This window comes from Phalacrocorax carbo, chromosome 3, assembly GCF_963921805.1.
Source record: "Phalacrocorax carbo chromosome 3, bPhaCar2.1, whole genome shotgun sequence".
Taxonomy (NCBI): Eukaryota; Metazoa; Chordata; class Aves; order Suliformes; family Phalacrocoracidae; genus Phalacrocorax; species Phalacrocorax carbo.
Genome location: NC_087515.1, coordinates 34,248,173 through 34,267,013, shown reverse-complemented (window position 1 = coordinate 34,267,013; position 18,841 = coordinate 34,248,173). Strand labels below are relative to the sequence as shown.

Sequence of the window (18,841 nt, the reverse complement as noted above, 5' to 3'; positions counted from 1 at the left end):
AGTGATTACAAGGAAGAGGTCAAAAAGCACAAATCAAAGTGCACAAATCCCAGAGATTTTTCAATGGAAATTGAATGTTTACAATCCAGAGAAATAGTCCCAGAGGCTAAATGGAAAAAGAGTAGCAGTTCGTAAACAATATCTGGTTACTGAGTTAAATACATAGATTTACATTGTGTTTCATTTTCTGCTTATACATGGAAATTAAAACACTGGGGAGGGAGTGTCGTTCTTTGACTTGCCTTCACTTATGCAAATAATTTATTTCTCCTTTCATTATCTCTATTATTAATATTACTAAATTCAATTATTAAAAAAACTTTGATACCACCTTTGATTCCTGGTTGTAGTTACTGCAGCCATGACACAGATGCAAGAACACTTCTCCCAGGGACTGATGAAAATTTCTTTAAAGCATTGACATATTGCAAGCAGGTATGAAGTTTAGTACATCTGAGACGATGCAGACCCATTTTGGAGAAAAAGAATTTAATTTAATGAGGTGACAAAATAAGGCCAAAGTCAAATTTCTTGGGATTGTAATATAATTAAAAAGCAGTCATTTTTATATCTACATCATGATCTCTCCCGTGAGTCAGTTCAGGTTTATTTAGAAGTATGGTAAATATTACTAAAAGAAGAGGACAAGTAACTTTCCAAAAATGTCAGTTCTAGGAAGTAGTTGAGAAAAAGGAGATACAAGTATCAAAGATATGCTTATTTTTTAACTACTGTGGCTCCAGAAAAGCACAAGTCTATTCAGACATGTAATATCTAAAAGAGTGTAACAATGAAATAGTCATAGATTAATAGTATTAAACAAAAGCAATGTGAATTATTTCAGACTTGATACACTTGTGGTGATAAAGCTGCACAGAAATCAAACAGCACAAAAAATTATTGCCTCAGAAAGAGTATTATTTTAGTTATATGTTGATTTTGATTCTGTTTGTCATCTGCAGACAGCTGTGGAGGGCATTAGAAAACATTACAGGGTGTAGAAGCAAATTGGGGAGGGCGTATTTTCCCATTGGGGGCAATAGTAATGATTTGTCTAAATGATCTTTTTTCACGCATTATATTTGAACTTTTCATGGGAAGCATTACTCAGTGAGTTCTTTGTGCAAATGATGCAGAGACTGGTTTTGAGAAAACAAATTATTTGAACATTTTTGTGTTTAACAGGATGTCAAAGTATTTGCTGCTGTTTATGCTTGATTTCTGTTCTCATTTGACTAGAGAAAATTCGTAGATTTCTACAAGTTATGGACAGAATATACTGCTATGAAAATATTAACCTGACCTCCTAAATGGCAAAAGGCAGAATTTCTTCCAGTGATTCCTACAATGCAGCCCAAAATTAATGATTGAGACACAGTTTCTGTTAGACAAAGGCTATGTCTTAAGACTTCCAGGAAGAATGTCCCTGTATTCCCAATGCTTATTTTATCTTTATTGAAAACTTTAATTGTATTTTCAGTTTGACCTTTTTTGACTCTTGATCCCAGAATTTGTCTGATTGAAAGGGCTTCCAGGTATCAACAATCTTTCTCCCAACATTGATAGCTACAGACTGGGTTCAAAACACCTCTTAATCCCTTCTTTGATATAGTCAGTGGATTGATCATCTTAGGACTTTCATTCTAAGACATGATTGCTGAGTTTTCATAGGGTTTTAGTGCCATGAATGACTGTGGGAAAGTTTTTTTTCTGAAACCTCTTTCATTTTTAACTTCCTTTTAAATACATGAGCACTGGAACTAAACACGGTAATGGTTTTAGTTATGCCACAAAAAGTAATGCCATTTTCTATTTCTGTTTGTTATTTCTTTGCCAGTGCATTCAAGACTTGCACTGCTGCCCTTAGTTGCTGCTTCACACTAGGAGCTCCTCTACAGTACCTTAACTAAAATGATCTTGGCATTATTTCATTCTCGATGCACTTGGGATACGTAGCACTGTGTAGAATAGGTGGCCTGACCTACAGTAAATTCATGGATGTTAGTAGAATTTACAGAGGTGTACCAAATTTGGACTGATGGTATTGTCTTGTACAAAATTGGCAGAAACATCTGATTGTGCCCTAATGATCCTTACTTGGCAGAAAGCCTCATCCTCATTTTTGGTCAAGACAGGTCATCTGTGCTCCTGACAGTGTTGCACCTTTCTCCTGAGTCTTGTACAAGGCCTTCCAGAAAATAAGGGATCTTCACAGAGATATAGGTAGAAAATGGAGCTAGAACAGAACCAAACTCCTGTTATTCTGAAATTTCTCCCTTCCACCAAAAAAAATCAATAGAGTCCCTGTTATATTATATTTTTACCCACTGCACTGGAAAGTCCTCTGAATGGGTCTGCCCAAAGCTGTGTGGAGCCTGGGAGAGGCTATGCATTGACTTCAGACCTAACGGGGCTGCGTGGAAACTCCTGGGCAGTCTTCCCTAGATTCTGGTGGATTTGCAGATTTTGCGGATGAATCTCAAATTTTGTTCCGTGACGCCCAGCTGTAGGAAACTCTGCTTCCCTATTTACTCAAAATTCAAGCAGAAGGCTGCAACAGAGTCAGAGTTCTGTACTAGGTATCTTTATAATACATGTCTAATTATTGGTAATTACAGTCAAGAATCACAATCAATATTTACAGTGGTTTTCAAAAGTACGTTTCAAAAAAATGCAAATAACCCTAATGGAATTTGTCAGATACACAGCACCTGAGAAGACCAATGCTAATAGCCACAGATTTTGAATTTATTGCTTCAGTACATCATTATTGAGACTATGACTGTTCATGCTTTATAACATACTTTATAATGTACTTCATGTTTTCGTATACTTTCCAAATATTTGCTTTTGAACCACACGATAAATAAAACAATTTCTCTAACAATTTGAGAAACTGATAAGTTACACAATCCAAGAGAACCTGAGTGCAGACCCATAGAAAAAGCTGCCTCTTGAAATCACCTTTTCCAGAACTGTACCTTTAAGTATACAAATTTATAGAGAAGTAGATGTATACATTATTGTTTGGGGAAACACACTTAAAATGTCATAGTTTAAATTTCTAGCCATCATTTTTATTGCAAGTTATGTGCATAAAAATAAGCTTTATTTCAGGCTACTTCCCCACTACTTGTACTACTGAATATCTTATGAAATGTCATAAAATATGTCTGTGGTATATTATACCTTTCATTGTTGCCAAATGTGATTTTGAACTATAATTTTGATGAGAAAAAAAAACTATAAAAATGCCACTTCTAATATGGTATTTATTATTATGTTATCTTTAGAATGTTATTTCTGTAACTTCAAAATACTAATGTACTGTTTCACCAGTTTATCATGAAAATACTGTTCTTATATAATTATCAGGACAAATGTTGTGCTCTGTGCGTGTGGCTAAGGTGTAAGTATTCTAGTGGAAGAAAAAAATGTAATAGCAGAAATGACCACAAAACATAAAGTCAAATATGGTTTTAGAAAATTCAGGTTTCCATGAAGTGCCATCAAATATTGAAATGATTCTTGAATTAATAAAAATATCCTGCAGAAACATTATTCCCATTTTTATATCACTGAATCATAGTAACATGCTAAAATAATGAGAAATAGTTGGGCTTCTGCTGCAAAAAATATGGAGCAGATTCTGCTCTCAGCTCAGTAGGGACAGCCTGAGATAATTCATCTGAAGATAATAGGCCAGATTCACAACCTGTGTAAGTTGTATAGTTCTACTGATTTCAACAGTGTCATGCCAGATTTAAATCAGCTGAATATTTGGCTCAATATGTGCAGCCAACAGACTACACCAGTAGTGCTGATAGCACAATTTGGCCAAAGGAATTAGGTTGTAAACACATAAATTAGTAGTGCAATTTAGTATTGGTGGGGGTGGGGGAAGGTCTAAGAAATAAGCATTTGTAGTGGATGGAGACCTGTCTAGTTCTTCAAGTGAGAAGCTTGGTGCAACATGAAAACAGAGGACTTTTCACATCTACTAGAATTCAGAGTGCTGAAGAGAAAGTTACCTGTCTGGCTAGTTGTCTGGTCTCTAGTGGAGGCTGTAAGGCTGTTCTGCTCCTCCATTGTTGCATTGACAGTCCCTTTAGCCCCTTGTCTCATACCTGGGCTGTACATTGGCAAAAATCATTGGTACGATCAGCTGCTGCAGAAAGGGCTAAAAGCCATTCTGTGCCAATGCCTACAGCAGCTAAGACATGGCACTTTGGATCTTGAAAGCCCATCAGTTCCACTGATGCCAATTGAGCTACTCAGTAGACACTAAGGTCCTCCATGGTGGATGGATGAATATATAGGTAATTTCAGACTATGGATGACTAAATCATCAGCTGTGACAAAAATGTGTAATATGGCCCTAACCTCCTCCACATATGTAAATTTTACACCAGTGCAACTGTAATGGCATGAATACAGCTACTCCTGATTTAAATGAGGAAAATTTTTTTTTTTATTGTTAAGATTGGCTGGAGTAAGCAGAATGAATAAAAAGCAAAGTTAGAACTTGGGTCTTCTGGCTTCTTAGTCTCTGCTTAGAAGAATAGGCCATGACAAGAAAAATGGGAATAGGGAAATTCAAGCAAAGTGTTAGTGATAGGGAAATACATCAGCCATCACAAAACCCCACCTTAAATAAATAATAGTGCTCAATGCTAATGTAACATAAAAACCTTGCAAAGGACCATAAAGGTGCTGAACTACTTTTTTTCTTAGATTGCAAAACTGTTTAAGGTGGTTTAACTTACCATGACAAAAACATGTGGAGGAATGAATTTTTGTTGCTGATTACTAGTGTATAGGGGTTTGGCTATATACACTGTTTTATTCACAGAGCCGGAATTCAACACTTTCAACTTTTTTAAATTCAAAATGTTTTGACAGTTTAATTTACTATCACTTAAAAGTTTAATCAATCACACAGTTAGGGGAAGCTGCTCAGCTAGTGTAAATCTTTCTGGTGACAGAGTCATCAAAAAAGACATACCAATCACTGCTAAGAATAAGGCCGTGATAGAAACGAAAATATGCTAAACCCTGTAACCAGAAGAATTTAACCACCTGATGCTGCCTGTGATGCCATTTTCAGAACTCCCCCTTTGACGTCACGAGCAATAGAGCTGGCCTTTTAGCAAGTTCACATGTTGGTTTTAAGTAATCATGTTAAGCTAAGTATGGCCACCAAAAAGGATGTCATTGCAGTATTGTTATTGTAATACACCAATGCTGAGGTAATCAGGACTAGATGAAGGAGCCTGAAATTATACTTGAAATTTATTTTTCATTAAGTTTGGGGGGTTTTGTTCTTAAAGAAAGGAAATTAATATATGCAGTTAAAGGAAGAAGGCTCTTCCAGAAAAGTTTAGCTATAAGTAGCTATTTCTAATAGCCCAAATAGCACTGTAATTTACACTGCATATAGAACATAATATCTTTATCTTGTGAAATTTGGTGTTTTCCATTTTCTCGGTGAACTTTATTCAATATGTTGATCTTCAGGTACTTACAACAGACATACTGCTTCTCAGATTTTTTTTTCTTTCAGCCTCTTACTTTTCTAAATGCATGAAACAGTATGGACTTTTTTGCACTTTCATAACAAACTAAAATTTGAGGCAGTGAGATTTTAGAATTCTACATTTATAGTGTGTGTATGGAAAAGGTGATTTGTAATATCTTAAGCCAAATAACTTTATCTGGTCTGATCTGTGAGTATTACAACTAAAAACTGAGAGACTTAAACCCTTAATATCCATTGCTTATAGTAGTTGTTATTTTTAAAGTGGTAAACTTTTCAAATTATTTATTGGAACACTGTCTAGTTATGATGAGATTTTTCAGTGCTTTGTGGCATTAACTTACAAAGGCTTTTCATTATGAGGAGTGACACGTTCTGGCAGGAAATTGCTATGCTTAAGAGATATCATTGAGCCCAGTTCTGTGTAGCTTGTTTTATTGACTCCTGGTTTACAATACATTCAAATTAGTTTAGATCGCATTTCTTAATGTCACATGAAAAGGTTTTTTCCCATAGGAAGACTCCATGAGAAATGACCTGTCATGACAGAACTGGGCTTCAATTTGCAATTGCTTCTGAGCACTCACTCCCCAGCAAGTGCTGGTGGAGACAGCACAAACTGCAGGAAGAGATCTCCCAAGCAGTCAGACTGCTGTGTTGTCACCCTTCCCTGTTTCTTTGTTGGTTTTGCACAGTCCATCTCCTTGAATTCCATGTTGGTTTTCCTTTTGCTATTTTACCTTCTCTCTCCTACCCTCTCCTCAGCAAAAATCATAATGGGCAACAGAGACATAATGCCTGAAAATCACCCACCTAGGGGAGAAGCTGAGGACTATAGAGACTAGCATGACCACTAGGACACTGAGCCTGTTTCATTACTTTAAATTCTGTCCACTTCCTTAGCTGAGGCTCAATTCCTAGTCCCCTCTCGCTTTGCAGGAACCTTCTTTCCTGTGCTCCATATGAATGTTGGTCTTGGGATAAAAGTCCAAATTATTGCTTGTTGATAGCACCCTTTACTTATGCAAAATGCCCTTTGATCTAATCTGGGGGCAGAACCCATGCCTCAGGTTGTTGTGGCCTTTGCTAGCTCTGCTAAGCAGAGAATTGATTGATTTTTTAAGACGTGCAAGTTTCTGATGTTGACAAATGCCATGAGACATGACAATTCTGAGTTATTCCACCCAGTTTAAGTGACAGTTTTTTGACACTGGATTCAGAGATCTGACTCAATGATTAGAGTGAGCGCCTCAGTAATGAGAGCAAGATCAGCCATGCTGCCTGTGGTAACATCTTCACAGCATATTCTAAAACGGAAGTTAACTTGTTCAGTCTGTTTAAAATCATCTACTTCGTACAGGTCATTAAGGAAAATTCAGAATGGGAAAGTAGAAGCAAATGAACTTAGAACCCCTAGTACAAATGACTGATGGCTTTAAAATATATAGTTATAACAGTCTTACAATAAGATCCTATGATTAATGACTAACAATAGTTGAACTTATAAAGAGCTGCAGTAAATCCTCTACAATTTTTGCACTTTGGAAACAGTGTTGTTTTATTTCATGTCACATAAATTTTGTTAAATAGAAGAAACACTTCTTCCCTGGTGCTTTTGTTTTTCCCTCTGGATTGTAGCAATGGAGCACTTGCATGTTGTGTTTGATGCCTTGCATGATGAAGACATGCAATGGCAAGTTCCAGTCTGCATGCTGCTTAATGAATGTTTTCCTTTTCTCTCCTTCCCTGTTATGTGCTTACAGAAGACAACTATGTGGAAGGTGGGTGCTTTCTACCTTATTTTCCTAAGCTCTTGTTTTTCCCTTCTGTTTAGTGGTTTTTTTCCCTTCTGCTTAATGTTATAAAAGTACACATATAATTCAGTACGGTAAGTTGCTTTTTTTTTTTTACCCATAAAGGTATATAAGTTTATTAAATAAGTGTGATCTCTTTCCATACAGAACACAAGCAAAACTCCATTTTAATCTTGGCCTTACTGGTGTAAATCCAGAATATGCCTACTGAAACAATGGGATTTATACTTGTATGACTGATATCACCCTTCAAAATGATTCAGGAGATTTGCAGAAGGACTGACTTCTCATGTTCTGTATGAAAAACACTTCAAGAAACTATTTGTTTTGTTAGTGTGGAGCATAAATCCTCCTCATAAGAATGTAATGCATGTTAAACACCTATATTTTAATTGCTTAGGAAAATGGAAAGCACTTTTCCCTTTAATATGACAAATCTTGCTTAATGTATTATCCTTTACAGCACAAAGGTTTAGGAAAAAAGTTTTTCTGTCTGACTTTTCAACATAATGCACTCTGCCTTTTCAACATTGTGAAAGAAGAAGTATGTGATATTAATAATAAAGTTGGCATGTAATTAAGTCCCTTTAAAGAAAGTATGGCACAAGTCAGTGGAAACTAAAGCATAATGCCAGGTAGCCTGAATATTGGTAAGTATGTCTATTAGCTGGTACAACATCTTGTATGCATATATAGCATAGTTTTAATGGCATAGAATATGCTTCACAGATCAGTTATTGCTGGGAATCAATACTGTCTTTTCACTTATAAGCCAAAAGGTGCAGGTGCTTTTAATGTACAAGTGCATTTAAAAGTATCTCTGGACTGAACCTTTGCATACTATATAAACCATTATCTACTTGAAAAATGAGTTTATCTACCTAAACTGAGCCACGACTTTTATTTTATTTTTTTTCCAATACTTTTAAAACTACTTTTAAATCAAGGAGCTAACTCATATGGAAAGCAATGGCCCTGGCACAGCTCTGCCCCAAGGTCCTGCACTAAGCCACTGTGGGGCCTGAGTTCATTCAAGTCACTGTGGGCCACTGCTTGTCTGTGCAGTGGCAATTTTCTAAAAAAGCCTGGAAGTATCCGTTTTGTGTTTCACCATGCTACTGTATACAAGGGCAAGAAGAGGTGCTCAGATTTAGCACATACATGATGCTGTGCAATTTTATTAAAACATATGTTACCAGTAAGAGAAAGAAAATTTAAACAATTCTGATGTTTTAATTGCGTGCACTGTCACACACATACATATCAGTACAATCTACTTTACACTGTGAAATAAAAATATATTCAACATCACTGGGATGTGAATTCTAAGTGAAAAACATAAAAGCTTAGAAATAAGCATATTTGATCTGTGCATAAAACTCTTACTGGTGTCAACATGAATCTGAAATGTGAATTAGGATCAGTATAACTAGATAAGGGGTTTCAATTTCATTTCATGTATTCATTTATGCACAGCAGTACAGGATAAACCCTAGATAACATTTAATCCAGACCCTACCTGAATTTAATTCTTAAAACTGCAACCTTAAATTTATTCCAACACAGGTCTGGATACTTATGCATACATTAAAGTTACAAAGGATGTGTATGTAAAGAATGGAAGCATAGAATGCATATCCAAAGCACAATCTGGAAACTGAGCTATTATTTTTCGTCTTTGATTTCTGTGACATCTGAGCATCTCTGTAAGTTAGGCTACATAAGGAAACAATGATTTAGTATTCACAGTTAAACTTGTATATATTGCTGGTATGGAAAGGCTACATTTTATTCATTTTACTAAAATTGTGCTAAGGTTGAACATGTTTACTACAGGTTTACTGTGTTTAAATTTTGTTTTGGCCTGTGCTCTGCATGCAACTCACACACCAAATTCTCTAAATATCCTATCTTCACATCAGCTTCCACTGTCCCATCCTGTGCCCCTTAACTCTCTCCTCTTGGAGGCAAGTTCAGTATGAAGATGGAGTGGGTCACACATGAGGCATTCCTACTAAATCTCGAATTCCTAATTCACAAAGAAAAGGCTTTTATCATTCTGCTTATGAAGTAATGGTGCACAGATTAATATTTTCAATGTATGGTACACCTATACATGGCTAGTTAAGGCTAGAACTTTCTATGACTATCGTTGTGGCGCTCTCTATTATAAGCAGATTGTCATTTTGAAAATCTAGCAGTGATTGCTGTCATGGTAGATTTATCTGTATCATTTTAAACCACTCTGTGGATTGCACAGGTACAGTAATAGTAACTCTTCCCTCTTCTGTAGCCTTCATTCACAGATTGAAAAAATATAAAATAAGGTAAGTATCATTATGTGCTTTTAACAAATAAGTGTAAGTTACTGCTTCACAAATTAAGTAACATACAGTCTCAAACAAAATACAGTGTCTTGAGGACTATTACTAAATTTTTTAACTGATAGAGGTTTGGTTTGAACAGTATCTTTTTTTCTACATTCACTTGACTTCCTTTTTTAGTTGAACAGCACCATAAGTGACTCTTAAAATTCAAGTGGTTTCTATGAGGTTTTCAAGAGGCACTTCTGCCATTTATGTTTTTTTTTCAAATTATATAAGAATCATGTATTTACAACTGACCATTCTCACATTTCACAGAATCACAGAATGGTAGGGGTTGGAAGGGACCTCTGGAGATCATCTTGTCCAACCCCCCTGCTTGAGCAGGCACACCTAGAGCAGGGCCCGCAGGACCACGTCCAGGCAGGATTTCATTTTAGAAAAAATAATAGCTATCAAGCAGCGGTAATCTCCTGAAGCTAGACCCTTTATTTAGGTCCTTATAGTTATGAAGATCATATTTAAATGCAAGGTAGTAACGGATTACCTTCTTTGCATTCCCCTAGGAGACATGAGAGCAATTTGCTTCATACCTTCTAAGAGCTGAAAGAGCCCACATAAAGTAGACGCTGAAAAGTCACAATTTTATTAAGGAAAAAGATGTAACGTTAGACTAGTTTCACCTTCCCTCGATCAAATACAGTCAAGGCCAAGTCAAAAGTCTGAGATTTCTTGCCATAGTCACCAACACAAAAAGCCAAAAGACAAGTTAAAATATAACATTTAACTTGTCAAAAGAGAAGTTAAATAATCACAAGAAGAGACCAATGCTTCCAGAAGTCCATACAAGGACTTTCAACATTAAAAGAATGAAGCTTGACCGTGGTTCTTTATACTTTCTGTTTTCAGCATGCCTCTCTCAGTTGCAGCGACACAGAGAAGGAACACACATGAAAACATTTCTACTCACTTTCACAAGCTGCTAGCTGCTGCACAGCTGCATGATGTTTCCCAAGCAATGCTTAAGTAGGCATCCCTTCAGGATCACACTCAGCTTTCATTTACATTGCTGTAGGCCCCAGGTAGTCCTACCAGCTGCAAGGCACTGTATTTAGAAACAGAATCTATTGCATAAGAGATGGGGCACATCAGGCCCTTCAGTTCAACTACCCGTCTAAAAAGGGTAATATGAAAAAACACTAATTCAGCAAAACCATTGTTAATCTATTTGGAACATCACTTGAAATTTGGAACTGATAAGACATGAATCCTTCAAGACTGATTGCAGTTGGGAGTATCTTGTTTGAACTCCTCCCAAGTACTATGAGTCATTTATGCAACTAATTTTCTTTGTGAATTAGAAATCACAGGAATTCTCTAGGAAGTCTGCTTTCTAATAAAGAGCAGGATATTTTATTGCACACCTTCTTTGTGTGAATTAATTTTAATTAATTGCAAATAAGAAAATAATGTATCACTCTTTATAGTTGTTGGAGAAGAGGAGCACATTTAACACGAGCAATTAATCACTTCTAAAATGGATTCTAAAACAGCTAAGTTCAACAAGATTAAGCCTATTTTTTAAACCAGACATAAAATGTGAAAATCCTTCATATTTGTAGAAATATGTTATTCCTACATCACACTATTTTCGGTGAGAATATAAATATAATTTTATTATAATGAATTAAAAAAGCTGAATATTTTTAGTTAAAAAGTAATGGAATTTGGCTCTGGTTGAGTGATTATCATTATGGACATCTGTTTTGAAATGCCACTAGACCTTTACTGGTATGATTGGATTTCATCTCACAGTAAAAATATAAAGAAAATCTATTTATCACAGATTTATGAAGTAGCTTCAGAAGCTGTCACATAAATTTTCTTTATTGCTATGTATTTTATACTGCATATGTAATAATTTGCCTTCTCTGGAACAAATTCATTCTACTTTCATGTTTCACACAAATAAGGAGACATCCCTTGCATTATCATTTCAATGTGATGAAGAAATTTTATTTAATTACCTGAAATGCTCATTTTTATGAGGGGAAAAAGACCAGACCCAGCCCATTTTTCAGGTTTACACTTCTCCAGGTTTTTAACATCATTTCACAAGTAGAGGACAGGAAGTCCTCCCAGCAAAGTGTTCAAAGCAATATAATAAAAATACAATAAAGACAGATGGAATATTAAAGGAATTGGTTGGATTTGAAAGCATTTTATTATTTTCTGTCATCCCAACTACTGCACAGAAGAAATACACAATAAAGCAGCACCCAGTGTTTGAATTGCAGTTCTGTTACTCGTAGCCCAAAGCATTCCAACCAGTGGTTGAAAAATGCTCTTTGATTTCCCTCTGTGATACAGACATCTCATAGGAAACAGATGCCTGTCACAAACATTTTTGTCACTGTGACAACACCACCTTCCCGTGCTCCCTTGTTCATTGCTGACTGTGCTCTTGTTTCCCTTCAAGGTCTGGCGCACCTGATGATGGGCGACCAAGGTATGGGCTCTGTTCCTTTTCCACTCTGCTTTCATTGTTTCTTCTTGTTCTGTAGCTGCTTTGAATCCATCACTGCAAATGATGGGCAAATGCTTGAAAGCTGTCTTTGGCTGCAAATAAACACATGGTTTTAGTCACATCCTTTCTTATTTCATTTTTTTGTTTGTTTGTTTGTTTGCTCCGTAAGCTTTTGTCCTTCCTGCCTCCTCAACTCCCCCTCTCGCAATATAATAACTGAAAAGAGGTGAGAGAAATAAGAAGGTGATTAAGGAAATTTCATGTATTTATCAAAAAATACAATTGTGGGTGATTCTATAAAAGATAAACGAAGCACAAGAGCACTCTTCAGATAGCTCCTGAAAGAAGATACTCAGCTTGTCACATTGTACACATTGAAGAGTCCATTTACATTAATGCATGGCTGATTGATTGGAAATGTGCAGAAAGCACCTGCTCCTGGCTTCTGGAATGCTGAGAGTACAATTTTGCAACCTAACAAAACCAGTGATTTTTTTGTCCATGTTACTTTTGTGTCACTCTTATCTAAGCATGGGTTATTTCTGTGTTTCTCTGCATGTACATGGTTGGAAAAAAAATAAACGAAAAATCCCTAATATGACACTGATTGCATCTCCATTTGTCTCCAGACACTTACCTTATACTTTGTCTCTTCATGTTCAGCTACTATTGCATTTACATATACTCATGACTCTTACTGTTGTTTCTCTCCTCTTCTTTATTCTCGTTTTGTCTGGAAATGCTTTCTTCATGGAACCATTTCACCAAATCCATAGGTAAAAGTAAAGGTATTACATGATTTTCTTTATTTTTTAATGCCATCAGTATACTTTGATGTATGTATCAGTAATGCAAATGAATGTAAATCTTTTTGCACTGATAACATGAGGTAGGTATGTTTTTAAAGTAAATATTTCATGGATATCAAGGTAAGAAGTATTCTAAAGTACAGGCTGACCCTTTTTAAAGTTTGTCTCCTGGTTTTGTGAAAGATGTAAAGCTTTGGCAGTGATAAAGGAGGCTACAGTTATAGAAAGCATTCAGGATGAAATAACAGCCACATTCTGAGGTATGCATTTTTCTGTTCTCAAAGAATTGCAGTCTAAACCACCAGGCACAGAAAAAAACCATGATGTTGTCTAACAGACACTCTCTGGAGATAACCTGTCCAGGGCCAGTCCACAGTTTGATGTAAGTTTTAAATCTGAATAGCACTGACTTCAGCAAGTCTCTGCTATCAGCTGATCACATTTGCCCTGAGATTTTCCTTGTATATTAATCACTTTGATTATTACTGAGACAAGAATTGGACAAAGGAACAAGGAAGAATGAACACCAAAGAGAAGTGTGGGGGTTTCTTTCAGAATTTTTTACTCTTTTTATTTTTTTCTTTATGTAAAGTATACCAGCCATATTTATTTTCTTTCTCCTGGAGGGAACATGTGTAGTAGGGTCAAGACTTTTCCTGTATGAATAAACACCAGGTTTTGCTATGAGGGTACTTGTTCTCAGACATCATATAAATATATTTTTATGATGAGAAGCTGGTCATTAAAAGCCATTAAATCTCTGTTACATATGATGAGTAATACAGTTCTATTCATCTTAAGCATTTGTCAGGGTGTGCCTACTCTTGGTCTAAATCAGAAAAACAACCAGCATGGTCATACTTTGCTAACTAGTTAAATTGGAAACAACCTTTCCGGGTTCCTTGATGTCTTGGCTGATTTAGTTCATGTCATGCAAAGACTGTAATTACAAACCTGTAGTGTCTCATTCCACTTCATATTACACTCTCTGGAGAGACTGTGTACCTGGTTATAGGTGGGACACTATTTAAAGGGTTATGTGTGTTTTGGAGCTGCAAATCTTGCTTACGTAAGGTTTTAAGCAAGTAGAATGAAAAACGGTCTACTGATTGTTTTATAGGTTTGTTTTGTTTGTTGGATGGCTGATCCTAGTTTTGTTTTTCTTAACAGTACTTTGTATGTATGACTTCCTTATTATTGCTATCTTATTCCTTAATGGTAGATGTCTTCGGTGGAGTTACCTTAAAATGACATTAGTAACTGAACCTTGACATTATAGACAATTACTATTAAGGAGTTCTTTTTCTAGATTATTCTATACACAGAATACACAAAGTAGTATGTACAGCGCTGCAGGATTTATTGTATAAATGGATGAAAACATAAATATTATTAACATATATTATGATTGGTAGTTTATCTGGAAAGCAGATTTTAGCAAAACAAAAAATTTGCAGGTATCGTGCAATAGTTAACACATCTATACTTTAGTTTTAAAAGGTTTAACAATTATATTCACAAAAAAATGACCTTGGATATATTAGCTACATTAATGTTTAATGATGTGCCATGTGACAAAATTTAAAAACCAGTCACCAGTCATCTAATCATTTGACTACATTTTCCTCTTCACATTTTAATTTTTTATTAGATTTATCCACTTTATATGGGAATACTGATTACTTTACTATGTTTTGATAATCACAATATTTCTTCTGCAAATATAACAGTGTATATTTGTTCAAATGGATGGAAAGGGTTTATATGTATACAAACTCCAGTTGCTTGTGAGAGAAAATATCCCTCAGTATTGAACCATATCCTCAGTCTGGGGAAAATGGCATCATTTTGTTGACTGTCTGAAACTACACTAATATCTGCTATGGAAACGTGATCATGTAACAGTTGTGATAACACCCAGTAGTAACAAATGGTAATATAACAAAGAAGGAGGGTGATGGGAAGGAATGAAGGGACAAAAGAGGAACCCAGTATTGAATTCATTTGCAGCTATTTCAATCTTTCATTATAAGTTCAATTCCTTTAAAAGTAGGTAAGGTCAGTAACAAATGTGATTGCAAATTCTGAGTCATTATGTCATGAATTAATCTTATTTTGGAAATATAAGCGATAAAAAACTTTTAAGAAGTTTTACTCTGTAATTTGCCCTGAAGAGTATAAATGGCTGAATTACCACCATCTTCTTTAATTGCGTAGATATTCTTTGGAATACTGGAAAAGGAAAAAAAAACTAATGTGTATTCAGAATTAGTACAGAATGCTGACAGGTCAGGTAACTAGTGTTGACAGAGGAAGAAGGGGTGAGGCAGCCTTTCCAAGTGGGTAAGCAATACAAAATCCAGTATGATCTCACTGGAAACACCTCCTATTTGTCATTTAGTTGTGAATATAAATGGGGATACTATGGATAGTTTTGCCACAAAGACTGTATTGAAGCTTTATTAATATTAACAAAGCTGTCACTGTCCCTTGGAGAAAGGCAGAAGCAAAGCTCAGAAGATGTCATGGTGCTGAGACATCTGTCAGTACTCGGGGTCATATAACTTGATCTATTTACAAAATCACCTGACATAAAGGAGGACATAACATAAAGCCGACAGCTTATATAGAAGTTTGTCTCAACTTTTGAGCTATACAAAACTTGTTTCCTGGTCCATTACTCCCTGTAGATGATAAGCCTAATTCTAGGAACAACTGCAAGATTTTCATTGTACTGGCATTCGTTTATTTTCTGATAAGCATCATTTAGAATGATTTTTAGGATGTTTAGGATATTAGGATATTTAGGAATTCCTTTTTTTCCCCCTGGAAATCATCAACCCATATACAACTTCAGCGATAGAGTTGTCGCAGCTGTGGTGGTGAAAAGACATAGGCAAAGCAAGGTTTGTAAATGGGGCTTAGGTTTTTATTAGACCACCTGAATATGCTACTATAGAGCATTCTCTGCTATAGAGCAATTGTTTGAATTCGAAGCAAACCTTGAAGTCTGCTGCTCATAACAGACATGGAAAAGGATTTGTTTGCCCCAAACAAATATGCTCAAATTTTGTTTGTTTTCTCCAACTACTGAAGGTGATCTAATAAAACTAACATTTCCACCTATAAGCCTTACCTCATCAAAAGTTAGTACCTCTCGGATTTCCTATGCAGAATTATTTTGTGATGAATAGTAATACAACTAAGATTACATGGCAACTGATGTAAAACACTCCATTCTTTATTTTTTCTAAAAAATTCCTCTCCTCCTTTTCATTTTCTTTTGATGAGCAATGAAAGGGATTTATAATTTAGTTACTATAACAGTGGCATGTATTACTTCCTTTTTATATTGCTGTTCTCTTAAGACTATACTTATTTTTGCCTATAGTTTATTTCTATGTAAATAACCTACTTTTGACTATATATATTACTCATTCTATACCTAAAGACTATGTTCATATTCCTATTACTTTAGATATTATATGCAGCTTTAAATCGTATGTGTGTCACTCAGGTCCATAACAAACTATTAAATGAGATTTAGCTGAACAGTGTTTCTACCAAAAGACGGAGTCTACAACTGCAATTTATTGTATTAGATTACAGGCTTTTGATGTGCTGGTATTTGGAATACTGTGTATAAATGCTGAAAAAAGACTTCAGAACATCAGTTTATATATGTGTCAGCTTCCTTGCCAAGAGAGGGCAAGTTTTGTATTGCACAGCTATCATACCATATCTGTAAAACCAAAGTGATGCCACTGAGTATTTGTAAGAACAGAATTTTGTTAACTATCAATCACAATAAAAATAGGGCACTGAAAAATATAAGTCATTTAAATAAATCTTTACACAATCATGACCATTAAAATGGTATGTTATAGCTAAGTACATACGCAGTGCTTGTGTCATGCAACACAAACACCACCTAGGTAACCTAGGGAAGGTTACTAAACCTTCCCTAACATCAAGCTATGTGGAATTCAGTCATTAACCTCAATGCAACCACAATTTCATCTTATTGCGATGACTTTAATTTTCTCTGTTTTCAAAGAACTGAAATAGTTTTGGCCTTTTACACTCTCTGAACCTCCTGGAATTGTTGAAAAGCCTATCCTCATCTGCTTTTGTGTGCAATTCTTCAAAGTGGGTCTGAAAGCCACGCATCCTCCAGCCTTCCTTGGCCTGAGCCACCAATAGTCCAGAAGCCATCTAGATGGTTTGGTACAGCACTGAGCTCTAGCACAGTTTATTATTTTTGGTTCAGTGCCCTGTTGACATGGATTCAGTTACATGCCTCCTTAACTGCAGCTGGCTTTTGCCTGGCAAGAACAAAACATGGACAGAGGGCTTTCTTAACTCTCTGTACTTATTCACATTGCTACATATTGTAGGAGGTGGAAGCTTATTTAAAAGACTCACTGCTAGAACTGAACGGAGTTAATTTAGGAGTTTTACATAGAATGAGATTGCCAAGCTTGGGTTACTGAAATTATTTCTCAGTGACATTATAGCAGAAGAACAGATAACCTACATTTCCCTGCTCAATCCCATACTTGCTTCTACTGATAAAAAAGAGCAAAACAATGTTTAAAAATTTATCTTCCATTTAACACAGCCCAAACATTCTGACATTCTCGTATGATTTACAAAATGATTAACAAAACAGTTTTTAAAATATTCTATATAAAATTTAGCTGATTTGGGGTTTTTTTCTTGTTCTTTTTTTTTTAATGAGAATTACCTGTTAAAAGAAATTTAGAAACTTCAAACATAAAAGTCTTCAAAGTGCTCCCAAGAGCAGTAACTACAGATCATATCTGTTCTATAGTGACATTTTTTCTAAAAAGCCTCATAAATATAGTTAAATAGTAGCTGATGTCCACAAAAAATATTGCAATCAAGTTCTTGTGCATAACCCATGCACCCATGCCTACACGTATGTGTTCCAATAAACATCTATTCTATCTTTATATTTTTATGGTTAATCTGTTCACATTTTTGTTCAATATCATAATGAACTATACATTATGTGTGTTAATCAGAAGGGTGATAACTTTATGTATTTAGAAGTTGTAGTGCACTGGAAAAAATAGTTTACTTGCGCTTCAGTGAGTGACACCTAGCAAGCCTAGAACATGGCATTTGGAGCTGCAAATTCATCTTTATGCTGAAATATGATCAATTAATATTCCCTAAGGAGAAAAATGCAGCACAGCATGACCGTTGAAGAAGTTTTCTGTCTAAAGTACATGGCTCAGAAGAAATCCATCAACATCAGGACCAGAAATGCAAATTCTGTGTTGAGACATGTATGTGCAAATTTACATCTGAGATAGCTGATTCCTAATCAGCAGTACAAAAAGAAATTGTAAGGACCTGCCATAAATATCAAGAAAACTATATGAGGGAAGGGGAAGACCTTTATCTTAAAAAATGATATTTTTCTGACATTAGTCACCACATCATAATGTCCAATCCATGTGTTCTAGCACCTTTCTGTCACCAAAATAAAACATTTACTGTATTCTGAATCATTCTGATGTCACTCAGAATTATGTATCATAGATACATATGTATATATGTCATAGGGCTGTGGGTTCAGAGGAAGGAAAATAAATGTGGAACTATGAGGGATTTTATTCAAAAATGTTCTGTTTGCAAAGGTGTAGAATTTCGCTGGATCCAGAAAGCACTGGTGTATATGATAGTACATATGTAAGACTTCTGGCTTCCTCAGCAGTAGGCTCCAATTCTGAGCATAGATTTCCCCAGAAGATGTGTATACTGATAGGGAGCCTTTCAAAATAATATTAAAGCCTTTTCAA

At 35.5% G+C, this 18,841-nt stretch overlaps 1 protein-coding gene across 22 annotated transcripts in view; it reads left to right on the top strand.

Moving 5' to 3' along the window:
• NRXN1 (neurexin 1) overlaps positions 1 to 18,841 on the top strand; it is a 726,568-nt gene that overhangs the window by 75,852 nt on the left and 631,875 nt on the right. For 15 of the 22 annotated variants that reach the window (XM_064446453.1, XM_064446471.1, XM_064446470.1 and 12 more), the window contains exons 3-4: positions 7,300 to 7,317; positions 12,154 to 12,183. The exons of 5 other annotated variants lie outside the window; for them this stretch is intronic. In XM_064446453.1, the coding sequence (XP_064302523.1) occupies positions 7,300 to 7,317; positions 12,154 to 12,183 (48 nt within the window). The remainder of the gene's footprint in view (positions 1 to 7,299; positions 7,318 to 12,153; positions 12,184 to 18,841) is intronic. 2 more of the 22 variants (XM_064446473.1, XM_064446456.1) reach the window with 1 other exon arrangement.